Source organism: Myzus persicae, unplaced genomic scaffold (genome assembly GCF_001856785.1).
Source record: "Myzus persicae strain clone G006 unplaced genomic scaffold, MPER_G0061.0, whole genome shotgun sequence".
NCBI classification, from domain to species: domain Eukaryota; kingdom Metazoa; phylum Arthropoda; class Insecta; order Hemiptera; family Aphididae; genus Myzus; species Myzus persicae.
Window position 1 is genome coordinate 735,937 of NW_019104167.1, and position 19,379 is coordinate 755,315.

Here is a 19,379-nt window from a genome sequence, read left to right on the forward strand (position 1 = left end):
AACACTAGATGTGAATGAATCATTGCATGGCGCCAACATTTTTATTGTTTAAAATGTATGCCTAAATGGCAATGCATAGGTATAAACATAAATATGTTATAAATAACAATAACAATCACAATAAAATATTAAATAACTAACTTTTCAATTTGTATGTTATTAGATTGAACAAATAATAATTTACCTAAGGGTTTTAACATATAATAATTAGGCGCATACTAGGTACCTCCCGAAGTCAAAAAGGTCTATAGTTTTTACATGAATTATGTACTAACTATATACGATTTTCCGGTTTATCCTAAATTTTATCTTAAAAGAAAAGGGTCTGGAAATAGTTGCCTAACAGTGGGCAGGTAAATGTTGTAATAAATGTATGAATGGTTCCTAAATAATTCAAACATTTTATAAATACACTTATAATTATAATAAAATGTTATAAATGTGATTTTTTGACCAATTATTTATTATAGTACTAATTTTTAATATGAGTGCATTATTTGTATAAAATATGAATATGATATGTACCTATAATGCCGTGTCCAAAGTAAATCCGAAATGCGTCCGGCGCATCCGTTTGATGAGGCACAAGACTGATGGTTTTTAATCGTACTAAATGATTTTAAGTATCTAAAAAACAGTGTTTAATTTTATTATTACAATATTCCTAATCATTTCAGTATGAAGTTCTTCCTAGAATTAAAATGAAACCACTTGCTTACTATTATACAACAGAAAAATATCTATACATCCATAAAATCCTTTATTATGTCTTATTAAGTATATTAATTTATAAAATATACATTTTTTATAATTAATTAACCCGCAGCAACATAGGCCGTTGGGTAGTTTTTTCGTAGGTTATTAACTGTGGGGGGAGGGTACAGTTGGCTTGGAACACTTGTATGTGTGGCAAGGATTTACCACTGAGAGAATCCGAGTGGTCACCCATCAGGGAACTAGTGGCACCGAACGGTGCTGACAGTCAGATCACATCTGTGTCTGAAGCCAGACACCGCGTCACTATATTATATTAAAATATAGAGGTAAACTTAAACTTATTTATTACAATTGTAACACATTATATATTATGATGCATACGTATATAAATTTATATATTTACGAGGCACCATATTTTTGTGAAGTTTATGAACTACTATTTAACTCTACCTACCTATTGGTAGGCAAATAGTGTGAATATTTTTGGAAGGCAATTCGTATTCGTACATAATTATGAAATACCTGATCATTGGAGACAACTAGAGTACACCAACCTATTTATTTACGATAAGGATGGGAGGCAACTAGTATAGTATACACCGTAATAATTATAACATAAATGAACGTGTCGTAATGTTATTGACGATTATATTCTAGTAGAAAGTACCTATAGTAACAATACAAATGGTAGTATTCTTTGTGGCGTGAAGCTAAAAACCAAAATTTATATTTCCTCCCTTGAAGAGGTTTGCACTTAAAAAATAAAAATATTACTTATTAGTTATTACGATAAACCAAAAACAAGAAAAACTAACATGATATAATATATTTTTGAATGTAATAAGAGCGCCCCGTATTTTCTTGTAGTCCGCAAACTTGACAACACGAATGTTGCTTATTATGCCTGGTGTGATACGTATTATTTTTAACTGTTTGTTGTTATAATAATAATAAAATAAAATAATAATATCATTATTTAATTTGATTATATTTTAAAAATGACTCAAAACATTTTATTTTACAATTAAGGTTTACACAAAATTTTAAAAAAAGAGTTGTATGTTTTATTTTTTATTTGGGTAGGTTTGTTATTGTATCATAACTTATTATTTTAATTATGCCTTTATTTTAATTTTTGCAGTAAAAAGTGAACAAGTCAACAGCAGCACTAATCTTTATCAAGAACAAAACGTTACCGATTTGATTACGTCCAGCTACGGCGTAGGCCCCACTGACGACAATGGTAGACCGTTGTTCGGATTGAGAGCTCTCAGGAAAAACAACGCCACTCAATTGGTTGGAAGTGGTGAGTAAAATATTATGCGAACCTCGCTGTTTACTTACGCGTTTCCCAGATCAATGATCTATCTATACTCCTACGTTGCGCATTTTTGTTATTGAGACTTGTTGTTTCTTCTCCAGCTAACGATTCGTCGTCAACTGCCCGCTGCGAAGCTGAATCGCGCCACACTCAGGTTTCTGATCAAAAACATAAATCGTTCGGTCTGAAAGCGCTACAATCCGAGAACACGTATACGGTACAAGAGTCGTCAAGCACTGTGTACCAAACAGGGTCCGATCAAAAAGGGGGCGTCGATCAATTGATCACCGACCACAAGGGCAAACCGCTTTTCGGGCTGAAAGCATTGCAGAGCATCGGCAAAAACGAAGACGAACCTATTTACGACGACATGCCAGAACCGCCGGTATCCCCACAACTAAAGGATCTGGTGCTCAAGCACGAAAAACACGCAAGTAAGTTGTTTATAGTGTTTATCTTCATGTTTTACTGCAGAGTATATGGGTACAATATTATAATTTATAAAGCTTCATAAATTGACGTATATTAGCAGTTATTGTTAATTTAAATCATTACATCAAAATGTTCAAAACTCCAAACAAATGTTGAATGTCGAATCGCGTGTTGTTGAGTGCTGTCTACGTATTAGGTTACCTACTTTTTATACAACGCTTTTATAATTGTTTAAGTTTATATATCATGATCAGGAAATATAATTATTATTCTATTTTGTTCACTTGAAGTACAACACAGGCCTATCAACACTTTTTCATTATGGAACTAGTAAAAATAAATTATAATTAATATGTATCGGTGTATAGGTTAAAAGTTCAAAACTATTTTGTGTTAAAGTGTTTTATTGTATCCTTATTAAATAATTAATATATTATGTTTATTTTAGAAGAGAGTTCCAAGCTAGACTTACAACCTAGACAAAAACCAAAAGCAAAATTCCGAGATAGTTTTATACTTGATACTAAAGATGAGGGTTTGTATTCAACTTTTGAAGAAAATGGATTCACAGACCCCAACGAAATTACTGCGTTGCGTTCGATCATTAAAAAAACAGAAGATGATCAAAACAATGGTATTTTAATAAAATTAAAGTGGATGATTATTTTTAAATAATTCATAAACTTTTAAAATGTTTCAGAAACTATAGTTAAAAGTAAAAGTCAATCGACAGTATTTCAATCAAAGAGTGTTATGCGGTCCGATGGATCTGGAAACGTTTCAGTCACACAAGATTTCTTGAAAGGTTAGCACCGACACATGACCATATATTTTCAACTTATTTATTTAATTGCGTAGTCTTATTAAATTAAATTTTGCAATAAAACTATTGTGAGAAATGGCGAGCTTATATTATATATTTTATGTTATGTAACAATGACACGTGATTGAGCGTTAGGCTAGGTGAAAATAAAACAAAATAATTCAAGTTGGACTACGTCCAAAACGTAATTAAAACACAAAAAAACTCGAAGCACTTCAAAAGCCGTTATTTGTGTATGGCAACGGCAAGTGCTAAGACTACTATATTATTTCGTTCAACTTAGTGCATCATATATTTTTAAATGAAACCTTCTTGGGACTGTGTCTTGAATATTGGCCTAGTTTTTAGTTTTCTAATATTTTCGTACACATGGCCCATAGTGTTTTTTCTTTTTATCGTAGCTCTTATAATTTTTCAAATTACACAAATACAATGGGAACATAATTTGATTTTATCAGGTACACAATTTTTTGTCAGACTTAACTATAATTCAAGTTTTGCATTTCATGGTTTAAACTTTAAACCATTATTAGAAATATATTTAATTTTAATATAATTTTATAATTCTGGGGTATGCTGTAAAATTACAATAGAGATCCACATAAAAACATGATATTTGATTTGTTATAGGTGAATTGTCTTCTGTGAATGAACAAGAACCATCAGGAAAACTTACTCGAGGACATTACACCTATCAGAGCCCAGATAATTTAGATTCCAAAAAAGGCATTGCTAAAGTTACTACAGTCACAACAGCTATCGGCAAAGACACTGGTCCCCAAATTACTGAAATAACCGAAGAGCTCAGTGACAATGATCGAGTTGACGGAAACAAAGTAGTAAAAAGGAGTCGAACCAATGACAAATTTGAAAATATTCAGAAAAGGTTTAGCCAAGAAAGTTTTAATCAAGACAGCAGACGTTCATCCAAAGAATTAAATGGATATGAAAAACCTGAAGAATCGCCACAGTCCACTCCGAGATCGAGTTTGGTGCGCGGAGATTCAATCAAGGCGCTTCAACATAAATTTCAACAAGCCACTGGTAATTTATTATCTATTAGGCAGTGATGTTAATTCAACTTAGGTTGCTTAACTTAAGTTTACTTTTCAAGTACAGCCGAACTAGGTAATAATAACTTAAGTAACTTGAACTTTTTTAGCTCCAAAGTGTCAGTACCTCAAACTTTTTCCTGGTCCCTAGAATTTTCTATTATTGTATTATCACCCAATAATTCCTATACATTTATGGACAGTCCCTTCAATTTTGATTTAACCATTTCCAACTTTAATTTGATTTTAAATTAATTACATTTTAATGTTTATCATGTAATATAAGTTTCTTTTTTTTTTAGGTGGTAAAACTACTAAATTGTACATTACTTAATTATTTAATTATTTTTAATACATTTTAAGGACCAATTAATAATATATTATAGTAAAATATAATATTATATAAGTATGATTTTCTGATAGTTACAGTACAAGCTACACAATTACTTATACATTTGGAAATGAGTTATTATTTTTTAAAAATGTAAAAAATAGCATAAAACAAGGGCGCACCCAAGGGGGTTAGGTTAGCCCCAAAACATATTTTATTAGGTTTATTGACAATTGACATTTGACTTTAAATTATAATAAAAATAAATATCAACTATCGAAATTTAAACATTAGGTATAACATAATGTCATAATATTATATTATATTTATACCTGTCATTCCGGGCCCCGGGAGAAACCTCTGTTGTTTATTATTATCGTCGCGACGTCGTTAGTTGAAACTGTGTACTGTGTAGGATACCAGAAACGTCTAGATTATACATTTCTATCGATACAATTTAGTTTATCTCAAACCGCTATGCTTCATATTCACAGAGAAATCGATGTTTAAACTTCAGAAGTACTCTCAATAATGGGGAAAAAAGGACCAAGGCGTCTCAACTTTATAAGGTTGTAAACAAGCTTTAAGATTTCTGTACATATTTCAAAATAAATACTACCTATTAATATTAAAATTTTTTGAATTTAGCCCCCCCCCCCAAAAAAAAAATTCTGGGTGCGCCCCTGATGGAAATACGATATTATCATATACTTTTTTCTGCATTACTTATAATAAAATGTACAATGTTCGTTGGACATAGGTACCAAGTTACTGTAAAGTGTAGATGTTTTCTCTAATTAGCTAATTAATAATTCTTTATGGTTCTTTTTAAATTTATAATCATACTCTATAGAATATTTTATATATTTTTAATATTCTTATCAATCTGATTGCTATTTATTATACAGTGGTTATTTAATTGAAATATTAAACTGAATAATGTCATATTTGAGTAATTAATTGTTACAGTAGCATGTGAATTTTAGTTTTTGATTTTTTATAAAATGTATAAAATAAATGATTAATTAATAGACATTCAGATATTGATAGATTATAAATTATAATAATTAAAATAATAATTGTTTTATAAATTAAAAATTATATATTGGACTGTACTTGGCTGTTGACAATCAAAAGTTATCATTAACACAATTATAGTAAGAAATAAACTTTCTTTAAAATATTAGAAAATAGGTAAACCTTTATGGTTTTATTAAAAACAAAAAAAAAGTATTATATTAAAATGTTTTGGAGTTATTTTTGTCTACTAGTAAGACAATATTATGCTTTAATGCTTTATAGTAAATAATAAATGTAAACCTAACTTAACCTAATGAATTCTTTTATATTTCAGTTTCATCTAGTTTGAAACAGAATAGAACTGCTAAATCGGATGTGTCTAGTAGCTCTCGACAAGTTGAAGAAAAAACAGTAACTACTAAAGTGAATACAACAAAAAACAGTGGAACTGCTACATCCTTTCTTGACAACAATTCAAGAGTGACTGGTGTGCAAGATGTCTTAACCAGAATGCGAAATGCTGATCTAGGTAAACAATGATTAATAATAAAAATTTTAAATATATTTATAACCATATTAATATTATATGATATATGTATTGATTACTTAAAAAATATCAATGCTAATCTGTAATTATTTTTGTCAAATATTATAGTTGTAGAAAGTGGTGATACCAATGAAGACATTGAAGCCCGTGCACTTCTTAACAAATTTTTAGGCGCATCAGTCATCCTTCATGGAATGGAACAAGGAAACAAATCTCCTGCTTCAATTAATACTACAAGTAGCGCTTCACTTGTTAACCAAGTTGAAAAACAAAGAGCACAGGTACTACAATAATATTATGTTTGTAAATACTAAATACACATTAAAACATAAATGATAATGTAAAATTTAAAAGAAAAAACTAATAACTTAAAATTAAATCAAAGTTGGGGCATTGTTTGATATGTACTACCTAATTTTTGTTAAATTCACATATTTCTATGCAAGTTATAAATATCTAAGGCTGGTTAATTTTTTTTTACCTCAGTTAAGTCAAGTTAATATGCATTAATATCAAAAAGTTAAAAGTTGATTCAACAATTGGTTAACTCAGTTAAGTTAAAAGTTAAATAAAAGTGTGTATTAAGTTAAAAGTTAATACTCACTTTTTTAAATTTTTTATTAAACTAAAAATAGTTAATTTTTTTGAACAACATTGGCGTACTTTTTTTAACCAGCCTAAAACTAAATTATAGACTTCATTATTTATACCTTATATGGTATTCCCTTATAAGTTAGATTGGAATAATATACAATGTTTAACTTTAAACAATTTTCGGTACATATTTTTCACATGAAATAGATTGAAATAGTGAAATATAATGCAATTAAAAACAAAATAAATTAACTTAACTTACTTCTTCAAATGAAAAATAATTTTGTTAATTAAAAAATAAATTTATTAAGTTATTAGTTTAGTTAATAAAAATCGAAAAGTAACTAGTTAAGTTAAAAAGTTAGAATCAAAGTAACTTTTTAACTTTACTTATCGTTAATGTTCAGTTTTGTAAATATCTAATAATAGTATTTGACTAGTAATTTAATTTCTAACTTGTATCCATCACAGCCATACAGGTTACTCTAAATTATAGTAAAGGTAGGTGTTGATATTGTTTAGCACATTAAAAAATAAATATACATTGTTATCCTCCATACAATATTATACATTAGTACATGCAGTGACAAATTGGCTAAAAATGTTAATCAAGAAATTTAACATATTATCCGATATTACCCGTATGACTATACAGACTAATACCAAACCTGTTAATAGATATCAGTCCAAAACTAGAACACAATAGCCAGTGAGTCGACAGCATAATCAGCTGCAAATTAAAAATATTTTATATAGGTACTTAAAAGTATGAAAAATGTGTGTAACTAGAAGTTATAACGAAAATACATTGTGGGAAACTGGGAAGTAGGGAAATACACATTTAGTTCGTTTTGAAAGAAAAATAAATATATTTTCTAAAAAGTTTCGTTTACCTACCTATAAAACAACTATTATCCTTGTTATCTTTATTACCTTGTTTTAACTTTTTAGTACATTTTCAATTTCAGTTTCAGTATTAATATCAAATTAATAACTGTAAATAAATTGCATAAATTAAATACAATTTATTTTGTATTTTTGCATCTAATAAGTAAAAACAATCTGGCTGAATCGCTGAATAGTTTGCGGTTTTTTTTTATCGTGTATGTAATACTATAAAATAAAAAATAAAAATGTTATTTTATGGTATTTATATGTCAGAAAAACATTTAACGGTTGTGTTGATAGTCACTACACAATCGTAGTATATTACTAATGTTAAAAATAGCTTCATCTTCCATATTTCGTCTTAATGTTATTGTTATTTGTAACTTCAAAATAGTTATTTCATACAGTAAAAATTGTCCATCTTAAAATTGAATTTGTTTACAAAAATGTTTATATTTATCCAATGAATATATTATATAAGTACTTTAAAAATGGACACATTTTTGACTCAAGATAATTACTTAATAGTTTATACATGACAAATAAATGACTAGGTACCTATTTCAATAATTAGTTTCAAGAGTAACTAAAATACATTTTTCATGGTTTCCTGTCATAATTTTTAAACATGACGTGCGCCTTTTTAAACACTTTGTTTGACAATGTTAGTTTACAATTTATATGTTTATAATAGGTATTATATTAATATAATAATATATATATTATAATATATTGGTTACTTTGAGTATTTTAACAGTACCTATTACCTAAATCCTTCTGATAAAATATATTTTTCTTAACCAAGACTCATAATGTTTATTTATATTAATGAAAAATTTAGAACAATGCATATGTTTTTGCTTCGGTTAGTTTCCTAGTTTACATAGTTATATAGTCATAGTATTTTAAATATCAAAATGATGATTAGGATAAACATAGAGCACACAACATATGCCTACTAGGAATATCCGAATATACACAAACAATGAATGTTTTTTTTTAAATATTTACTAGAGGAATTCTACAATCGACAATCTGTACGGTATATTGTAAAATAAGTTGAAATAATAAACAAAAACAGTAAACGCAGAAAAAAAATAAATAATAGAATAAACATGTAGATTTGAGGTGAAGTGACCGTCCGGCTATAGCATTTCGGTATACTTAAAACACGAATCTATTATTTGAGAACCGTTTCCTACTAAATGATGTCACATACGAGTATTATATTAATAATTTATTTATATAAATATTGTCTTATACATTTATTCGTTTATAAATACGAAGAATATTTCAATCGCTTTGTGTTTGTTTACGGCGTAAACGCGCCGTGGCGCTTATTTGTTTCCCCTGCCCGGTGGCGACGTATATTCGAGCATTTGTGTATATTTCGTTTCAAACAATAATCGAGCTTATAAGGACGGCACCACCTGTCCGTTTGTACGTCGTTCGCGATAAATCAGTAACGAAATATGTTGGACAAAAAATCGGCGTCTTTGTTCAGACGCACGTTTACCGAACATAATACAACGGTCAATAATAGTATGACTACTCTACTAACAGTTAATTTCCCTACCCGTTGGACAACGCATTTTGGCTTTGCGCGTTTCACGACGAAAATAATATTTGAAGGCAAATCCTATTTTGGTCAGCGCGGTGGTTCACTCGACGTCGAATGCTCCGTTGGCCACGCAGTTCAGTTTATACTTGGCTACACGCGCAACTATTTCTGTGTATATTGAGTGTGTCCGTGTCGCTGACAAAAATCGTATTTATTTTTTTCTTAGTTTTCAAATAAGTAAGGAATTATTACTTAATCATATTTCTCACATTCGACTTTTATATTCGCGTCCGGTAAGTACCCACGTACAAGAAAGTGCAGTCCGACCGAACGGTTCGCCCGCAATCAATCGATTTTTATTGTTTTACGTTTTAGTTATCACTTACCGGCATAGGTTATAAATTACTGTAATATCGATACACAATTAGAGACGACGTTTGGCAGATTGGTCTGATCGAGTAGGTAATTAATTATATATATAATATAGGTAATTAATAAAACTTAAAATAATACAAACATCTGATGGTAATAAAATAATATCTATTCTACGATTTTAAGTTGAAAGATGGTCAGGTAGTTCATAATCATAAAGGTGTCTCCGAAGCCTTGCCGGTTGCCAAGAACACGAATCGGGCGTACACGTTTTGTTCTGCAGTCTGGTCTGTTCTCAGAATGTTAAAATTTCCACCCCGAATTTAAATTCGTTTTTGTTATTTGTGCTCATTTAGTTATTTCTAATAAGTGGTTGTAGATTTAACACACGGAAATCCCCAAAATCGTTGGTCCCATGAATATTATTAGGGCAATGTTTGGCCGTGTCCCAGCAAATAAAACATGTTGCCAACTATTTTTACAAGTGAATTCATAAATTTGTATTTATGTGTATTGTACACGAGGGTCCTTATTTAGATTGACACCTGTTAACACAATACTGACCGGTTAAATAGAACAAAGCCTTTTGTGTGTACTTTATAATAGCATATGAACATAACACTATTTGCTATTGGTTTTTTTTTCGTAGAAATCTCCTGTGATTAGGAAGAACCTGAACGAACAAGAACTCGATAATATTTGGGACGAAAAACAATTACAAATTTTGGTTAGTTTCATCACTCAATTATTTTATAGATAATTTACTTGTACCTACGTTTGTTTAACAAATATTTAATTATTTAGTTGGAATCTTGCCCAGACTACGATCAAAGGAGAAAAATCAGAGCCAGGTTAAGGCAAATCATGGCAGAACAAAAAGGTAACATAACTGCATTACAATTAATTTAATGACCAAATTGTCCTATGTTAAATTAGTAATAATTCAAACAATACCTACGCAATTATATAATTATTGTATTTATCTAATAAAATATAATATACGTAATAATTTATTAATATAAGTACGATATGTATATTGTAATTTTACAGAAAAAGAACATTTTCATAAAAATATTTATTTTAAAATCAAAATGACTTATTTCGACTTAGTCATAGTATTTAAATTTTTTTATCACAACAGTAAAATATAATTTATTTTTTAATTTTAAGTATCCAAAAATTAGTTAAACAGTTATAAGATAATAATGGTGTTAGGTTATAGTGTTGTTGTTATTATTAGAATTATATTTATTTTTCATACCTGCCAAAAAAATAATTGCTCAGAATACCTTCATTTTATTATATGCCGTGTATAGTAAATAAATTACAAGATCATCTTAAAAATAATTGTTAAAGTATAATAAATAGAATCGTTGAAACACAAAATATTAGTAGATAACAACATGTCATTGTGAATAAACTTATAAACTTGTAATATTATTAAGTATAGGTACTATATTTATTTATACGACCAAAATCTTACGTAAACAAGTATGTCATCTCATTTATAAACATCGTAGAACGATGTCGTCGTATAAGATACATTTATATGTATATATAAACGTATACCGTAATTATATTTGTATTTACTATATTCTATTATATATTCTTAATCGCCTATATTTTTTTGAAACAAATTCCACTGGAATTCTGAGATTAGATTCTGGCATCATTTCATATTGTAACTTAAATTCAGCATAGAGTTGATATTTTTATGTTGGCATTAGCTCTTAGGCATATAAAACCAGGACATTTGAAATATTATATTGTATTATTAACTATTTCAACGATTGTTGATTTTTTGATTGTAGTATTAGTATACTTAATAGTGAGTAACTTCTATATATACTGTGGTTTTTTCGTTTCAATAATGGCAGATTATGTAGGTATATTATTCATAGTAATGTTATTTCAGCGTGTACGGACGTCGTCGCCCAGGCTGGCCTAACGGACAACACCTCGAGCAACGGAAAAAACGGTGAGTTATTGAAGCCTATGTGTAATTTAAATGTAAAACCTATCGCCACCGCGGTCGATGACTCGGGCACTGAGTCGGGCGAGGAAGTGAATCAAAAGATATTGGTGCAAGTGCAAGGGGCCTTGGCCAATCTAGAGAGCGCGTTGCCGGCCCTTGACCCACTCAGGCGTTCGTCCGTTGTCGAACTTCTGACGAAACTACAGACAAGCCTGAAGTTGTCGTCCATCGACCAGACAGGAAAACCGACGCCGCCACCCCGGAAGTGCTGGAACCGGAAGACCCCGGGACGGCAGGACCGGCACACAGTTGGCGTATCGTCCGAGGAACTGCAGGACGCCCGGCGATGGCTAGAGGAGAACGGATACGGTGGAACCGGAACAACCGCTTCCTCGACACCCGCGGCGGCATCCGCACGCAACACGCCACGGAGCTATGAAGTGGCCCCTCCAAAGACGTTCAGGCCAGTGAAATTCGTGCCGCCGCCGCCGAAGCGCACCAATCACTTGGCCGAGGACTGCGTCATACCGGAACCGTCGAGACATGCTCTGCAGAACTGCAACTCGTTCACGTGTCCCCCAGCACAGCAGTTGATAGTCGAAGACTTGGACTGCAACAGACGCAAGACTTCCACCACGACGACCGCATCGATTCGCGATTCGTCCGACTCGTCTGCGGGTGGGTCATCGTCGTCGTCTTCGTCCGGTGATGACGACGACGAAGACAGCAGGTCCGTTTCTTCGGCACAGCGGTTGCTGCAGTTCGCCTCCAACGATCACTGCCGCAAGTTACGGGTGCAGGGAAAGCGCGTGAAACTGAAACGCGGTGCGGCCGGCGAGCGGGAACGTTCGTCCGGAGAAGACGACGAATACCGGCCGCGGCGCGTGCCGCACATCAAGGAACCGCCGGCGACTATTTCTAGCGGCGGAGTGCCGTTGTTCGAACCTAAGACGGCCAACGATAAGAAATACTTAGCCCTGTTGCGGCACCAGGCCGAGACGGACGAGAAAGCTGCCACGGCGTCGGCTTACAACCCGTTGCAGGGCAAACTGCAGGGCAACTGGGGCAACCGTTTTGGTCGGATAAAGACGACGTTCGAGAGGAGGGTTGGCGGCGGCGGCGGCGGTGCGACGACCACCGCCTCGGCCGCTGTGTCGCCAAACAGAAACGTAGCGAAAACTTTTTGGCACGACATTTGCAAATGTCCGTCGGATGACAGCATCGCTTATTACCGACCGAAGAAGATCCCTTCGTTTAAGCCCAACGCCGCCAGCGACCAGTGGTCAGGAGAGAACCGCGGGTTTTCGCACGGCGCCCGGTCCGCGTTCAAGCCAGTTCAGCAGCAGCAACAACAGCTACCACAACTGAAGCAGCAACAACAGCAGTTTGCGCCACTGAAGCCGATCCCGAAAATAGAGACGTCGTTATTAGAGCCCCCGCGAACAGTCGCTTACCCGAAACGTCTGCCGTTGTACAACAGTTCGGTAACCACGGCTCACAGGCCGTTCGTGTACTCAGATGCGTCAGACGACCCGGTGAGTCCTCCCGCCCCATATTACGAATGTGTGCCGCAGCCGGCCACTGTGGTCAGCCGGGTCATGGGCAGTCCACAGACGGCCACTCTGGTCAAGAGCAAGCAAAGATCTGACCGGGTTGGTGGCGGCCCATCCTCGTTACATACGTCACCGTCGTTAAAAACTGTCTCGGCGCCAGTCCGTCAACCAGTGCCTTCGTCGTCGGTAAAAACGATTTCGGCACATCACAAAAATCAGCCATCTACTGCTCCCAAACCGCCGACTAGGAGCCCGCGGGTGGTGACACAACAGCGATCGCCCACCAACTCGCCGGTGCGTATGCCGTCGGTCTTGCAAAAGTCTGAGTCCTGGCACCAGATGATCGTAGGCCAGAGCAGAGCGGCCGCTCGGTCACCGCTCCCCCACATACCCGCGGCCGTGCCCGTCAGGCACGCGTCTGCCCCGTACGAGGGTTACATGCAGTGCAAACGGGAGATCGCCCAGAAGCAATCCATTGTCCGGCAACATTTGCATGCCGCCACCGATTCCGCGTCCGTCTTCAGACGCGCGTCTCCGAAACTGGTGAAGCTCAACGACGACATTGACAAAGTGGATGACACGTTCGAAAGCCTCTTTAAAGAGGCCACCAGACCGTCCAAATAGCGCCGGCCAGTCGTTTCTAATATGCGATCGTCTTTTAAAATACCAGTCTGCCCCCAACCCCCCACACCAAGCAACACCCCCTCGGCAATATAATTATTATAATGTCTATAAATTGTATTATTTTTTTCGTGATATATTTTGCATTTCGTTTTTATTCTTATTCTATATTATGTTATATCTTATATATTATACAATAATCATTATTTTATACAGCATGATGAGTGCACTGTATAATTTTATGTTTGCGCATTTTTTTTCTAGTCACAACAATAATACTACGTTATTACGTTATATGTATTTAATATTCTAAACTATGTTTCCTATAATCGCGTACCTATATCGTTTAACATGTATTTCTTTAATATATATATATATATATCATATACACATTATACACACACACATGCATCACTGCATTTTGAGAGGATATCCGAGGAGCGAGTGGATAACATTAAATCGAAGAGTGTCTATTCATCTGTAGCTATTCTTCGTGTCTATGTGCGCACTGCGTTGAACACCAATAAGTACGTTCTTGTGGTCGTGTCGTTTTGCGTGTGTGTTTTTCAAACAACAAAAAAAATATATTCGCATGATATCATAACAATAATATACAATAGTATAGTGATTGTTCTTTTGTGCTATAAATAATAATAATAATAATAATAATATGCTCTCGTAAAAGTCGTGTGAATGTGTGATCATATATAATAATATACCATCATGTTATCCTGTTATGTGTGCGTTGTTGAATCCGCTCGCTCGATTGTCCCCTAGTGTGTATAATATCATGGCCGAACGCAGCTGAATGACGACTGCAGCTTTTTAGTTTTCACTAGCACTTACGCATGTTTTCTTCTTGTTTTTATTATATTATTTTGTATTGAAACGAAATTTGGGCATTACACTTTATACTAATATTAATATTTTGAATTCACCCTATAGTCTGACCGAAACGTTTGATGTTTTTTTTTTTTATTGTTATTGTGTTATTTTTATACATTTTAATTATATTTGAGATATACAATATATAATATTTATATTAATATGTACACATGTATACGTATGCACAATTTTCAGCATTGTACAATATTGTTATGCATTTGTGTGTGATGTTAAATTGTATGTAATCCATTTTTACAACTTTTCGTTTACTTTTGTTTTAGAAGTTACCGAAACGAATTCGACAAGCGTGTCCACCAAAACCGGAACTGGATCGTATGTAAAAACTGAAGGTAGAATGACAATCAATTTAATCATTTTATTGAACGTAAATATTTAAAATCCTTTTTGTTTTTAGTGCATACTAGGACAACAACTTCTAGTAACCGTCTGACTAAAGGTAAATGGGCTTTTTTTATTAATTTATAGTTTTATACATTCCATCGAAACATGCAAATAATGATTTTAAATTACTATGTTCACAGCAAATAGCGTTAGTTCTTCACCGTTTGCCAAGTTCCAGCAACTCGAACGCCAGAACTCGGCTCCAAAGTAAGTACCTAATTTGATTAAATCGCAGTTAAATATTAAGATTAAATGCATATAAACTCTTCGAAACCCACATATTGGATTATTATTATTTCAAATACTAACATTAAACTAAAAGTAACTTGATTTATTAAATTATGTACACAGAAAGACTGATATAAATATTGATATACTTTCTAGCTTCATAATAATAATAATAATATTACATGTTCTTGATTACTTTATTTAACTCTAATTTGGTTCCGGTTGATGGATAAAAGTTTTAATTTCATGTGGGAAATTGGTATACTTAATCTTAAAATCAAAAACTTACAATATTATTTTTAAAAATAAAAATGAAATTATAAAATGATTACTATGTGTTATAACTTATGAATAAATGTAACTAAAAGTCATACTTAAACGATGTTGTGCAATATTTTAGTATTCAATAATTAGTTGTACCTATATTGATTCACGTACTCACATTCCATATACTTTTATATAGTCCACATGCTCAATTGTACGTACATTTATCATTATATTATCGGTAAACAATAATATTAATAAAAAAAAAGTAAAAAGTGATTACTTTAAAATATATTTTTATATAGTTGATATTTGTCATAAAAATAATATTGTGTACCCTTTCGACTATTTTATACTTAGGTACCTATCTATATCAAAACCATAATAGTACACAGCTAAGGCCTTGCCGCTAGGCTATATTATAGGTTTACCTATTTTTTTTTTTGTACAGAATATAATATAAACCTTTTATGTTAACTTCGGCATGTCATGCTTGAATGAATTTTCTATAATAACATATAATATAATGGTAACTCGGGGCGTTTTGCTTATAGCTCACAAACGCGTCCTTGCTATAAATTCACCGACCCCGCCCTGGCGCGGAGCGCTTCGTCAATCAAAGATCGCCTACTCAACTGGGTTAAAGCTCAGACGAAGGAATATAAGGTATACATTTTTGTTGTTTTCGTTTTATCAGGTTAGGCCACATATGCCTAATATGTACTATGTATAATATACCTATAGTATACAACTCATGGCGTCACGACGGTGTTTATTTTTATATTATGTACCCATGCAATATGCACTATGCATAATATATTAAAATATCTAAGGACTTAGATATATTTTATAACAGAAAATAATAAATAGCACAGCATTATAGTAATAATTTATTAGTATAATACCTATACATAATATTGCATAGTATTTTAATATCCTAAACCTAACAACGCATATATGGCTTTATTATCAGTTAATAATATTAGATAAACTATGAATATTATAAATTGTATTATTATAATGATGATTAACAGCGATGCATGTACAAATTAATCGTTTTTTATTTTATTACCTAATTTAGTACTTGTATTGTATAATATTTTTTTGTTTTGCCTATTTCATTAACCATGCTGTTTGGGACCTCAAACAACTTAACAAAATACTCGGTGTTTAACCAATATAATAATTTTAATTTAATTTAATTTAATTTATTTTATTTCGTTTGATTTAGTTTGCGTTTTTCAACCAATATTGTTATTAGATGGGTTGTGTTTAAAGCGATAGTATATTAATATATTTTTCTGTGTTGCATGTTTTCCATGACGTTTAGAACCTCCAAATAACTAATTTCTCGACGTGTTGGAGTGATGGTCTTGCGTTCTGCGCCCTCATCCACCATTTTTACCCGGAAGCATTCGACTACGATAAATTAACACCCGAAAAGCGAAGAGAAAACTTCGAAATTGCATTCAAAGTAGCCGAGTAAGTCGCATTATTTTTGTACCAATTGATAACGAAACAAATAGATTATATTATGTTCTACAACGACATTTGCACGGGGTAATTGTTTTTGTGTAACTTATATATTGATTAATGATTTTACTTAAACTGTGATGTGATCGATAAATTTTATTTACCGTGAACGTTAATTACGAAGACAAAAGATACGAAAATTTCGGTTTTCCCTATATTGGCTATATTATTTTATATATATAACTATCGACTATCTGGAATGATAAAGTTCCAAAGGTTCACTGTACATATATACGAGGCGTTAGGAAAAACTATCGAAAAGTTTTCCGTAACATAAGACGTTGAATACGAATATTTAATCATGTAAGAGAACAATATGAGTAATGCGGGTATACGCTATATATACCTATACATGTCCGTATACTATGTCACTCGGTCACTTACACTTCGAAATGCAAACACATGCTTTCTTATCCGTTTCATTTACTGGACAGTTTTTTAGACTTTGTTTGCTTTCCAGGGACGAAGCAGGTATCGCGCCGCTTTTGGACGTCGAAGACATGGTCGTCATGCGGAAACCTGACTGGAAGTGCGTGTTCACGTATGTGCAGACGTTCTACCGGCGGTTCCACAACGACCCCCGATCCGTCAAACCTTCGTACTTCGAAGGATGATAAAGCGGCGTCCTGTTTAATCCTGCGGCTACGTTTTTGGATGCAGTTCGCTAAAAATTATTACTATTTTATTGTTATTACACAAATTTTGTTAAAAAAAATCTATCATAAATCGTCTCGTACCCCTTCTTTTATATACTTGGTTAATTCGTCTATTCGATTGATCAACAAGTATAGGAACGATTCGTACCTATATAATATTTATATATGTTACATGTTACATTTTTTTATTTTTTTTTTTGCTGTACATTGTTGTACCTACCTATCTAAAAATGGGTTTGATTTTCGGCTCTACCTACATAACTATTTGGTAGATTACTAACTACTTAGTATGTATTGTTTTTATTCATACCCTCCCCACTAATTTTACAATAATAAATTACTTTTGCCGGTAATATTTCTACGTTTGCTCCGGTTAAACGCTAAAAATGATGAATGAGGCCTGTAGGTGATATTATATTTTATCATATAGTTTAAATAATTAAGTTATTATTATCATAGACAATAATATATAATATATTTATTTGTATAGTGTATACATTATACTCGAGCGTCGTTACAACAATAATATATTCCATTATTATTATTATTTTTTAATTCAAAAATTCTCCGTCCCATAATATTTTATGCCAACCACAAGTCGACTTGGTAGCGGTCTTGATTTTTGCTTTTCCCCTGTTACAGTGATTGGAGTTTAATTATTCATCAGTCATCACCATTTCAAATAATTCGATATATTGTTAGGATATTTTTAAATATCCGATTTTGTAGTTGTCCAAATGATAGTTGAAATAATATTGTTGCCCACGCAACAATGCCGTAGGAGAATACGATAATAATATTTAGTATTGTCTTACTTCAAATGGCCATCGTGTATATATATTTGTATACATATATACATGAAATAAATATTATTATATATTATATTAAGTGAATCGATTAACAAGACTAATCTCGATGATAATATTATATACGCAGAACAACACATATTATACTACCTAATTTCCTATATTAAACATTTTTAACTATATATTATTATTATATTTTATTTTTTGTATATACAATAATAAACGTATGCATATTTTATGTATTATTTTCAAATGAGCTATATAATTATTAATCTAATATATTATATATAAAGTATAATAATATTACCTGTTTAACAATTTTTTACACGCCTTTACGGTTACCTTTAAGTAAATATATTTTTTCATTGTACTTTCTCTATTTTATGATATTATGCTTGTGTAGGTATGTATATATGATATACATATAGGTACATATATATCACATAATGCGGTATAAGGTATAAAATATGATGCCTAATTAAATATACACAATTATATATTTTTTTTTTTTGTTTCCTATATTATAATAGTTTTCCATAAAAATGATATTATTACCTAAATGGCTATTTACTAGTGATGGGAATTATTCGAATATTCGATTGTTCGAATTCGAATAGTTTTACTGTAAATAATTCGAATATTAAAATATTCGGATATCAGTATTCGAATACCATAATACTATACATTTTTTTAGCCGTTTTTCCATGATAAGTCTTATACATTTATTCTATTCTTTAACCAATTTTCGCTCCCGCCAGCCATGTATTCCTTTTCCTTTACCCTTTTAATAGATTAGGT

General features: G+C 32.3%; 1 protein-coding gene across 4 annotated transcripts in view; it reads left to right on the forward strand.

The window, feature by feature from the left end:
• LOC111039515 (calponin homology domain-containing protein DDB_G0272472-like) overlaps positions 1–18,602 on the forward strand; it is a 47,864-nt gene extending 29,262 nt beyond the window's left edge. For 2 of the 4 annotated variants that reach the window (XM_022323056.1, XM_022323057.1), the window contains exons 6-21: positions 1,859–2,023; positions 2,140–2,472; positions 2,919–3,104; positions 3,171–3,275; positions 3,924–4,337; positions 6,031–6,225; positions 6,352–6,524; positions 10,308–10,385; positions 10,463–10,538; positions 11,574–11,636; positions 14,974–15,042; positions 15,108–15,149; positions 15,235–15,301; positions 16,141–16,252; positions 16,917–17,068; positions 17,580–18,602. In XM_022323056.1, coding sequence (XP_022178748.1) covers positions 1,859–2,023; positions 2,140–2,472; positions 2,919–3,104; positions 3,171–3,275; positions 3,924–4,337; positions 6,031–6,225; positions 6,352–6,524; positions 10,308–10,385; positions 10,463–10,538; positions 11,574–11,636; positions 14,974–15,042; positions 15,108–15,149; positions 15,235–15,301; positions 16,141–16,252; positions 16,917–17,068; positions 17,580–17,733 — 2,384 coding nt within the window. In that variant the 3' untranslated portion in view covers positions 17,734–18,602. Of the gene's footprint in view, positions 1–1,858; positions 2,024–2,139; positions 2,473–2,918; positions 3,105–3,170; positions 3,276–3,923; positions 4,338–6,030; positions 6,226–6,351; positions 6,525–10,307; positions 10,386–10,462; positions 10,539–11,573; positions 11,637–14,973; positions 15,043–15,107; positions 15,150–15,234; positions 15,302–16,140; positions 16,253–16,916; positions 17,069–17,579 lie in introns of those variants that run through there. The other 2 variants (XM_022323058.1, XM_022323059.1) reach the window with 2 other exon arrangements.
• Positions 18,603–19,379: the final 777 nt, after the last annotated feature.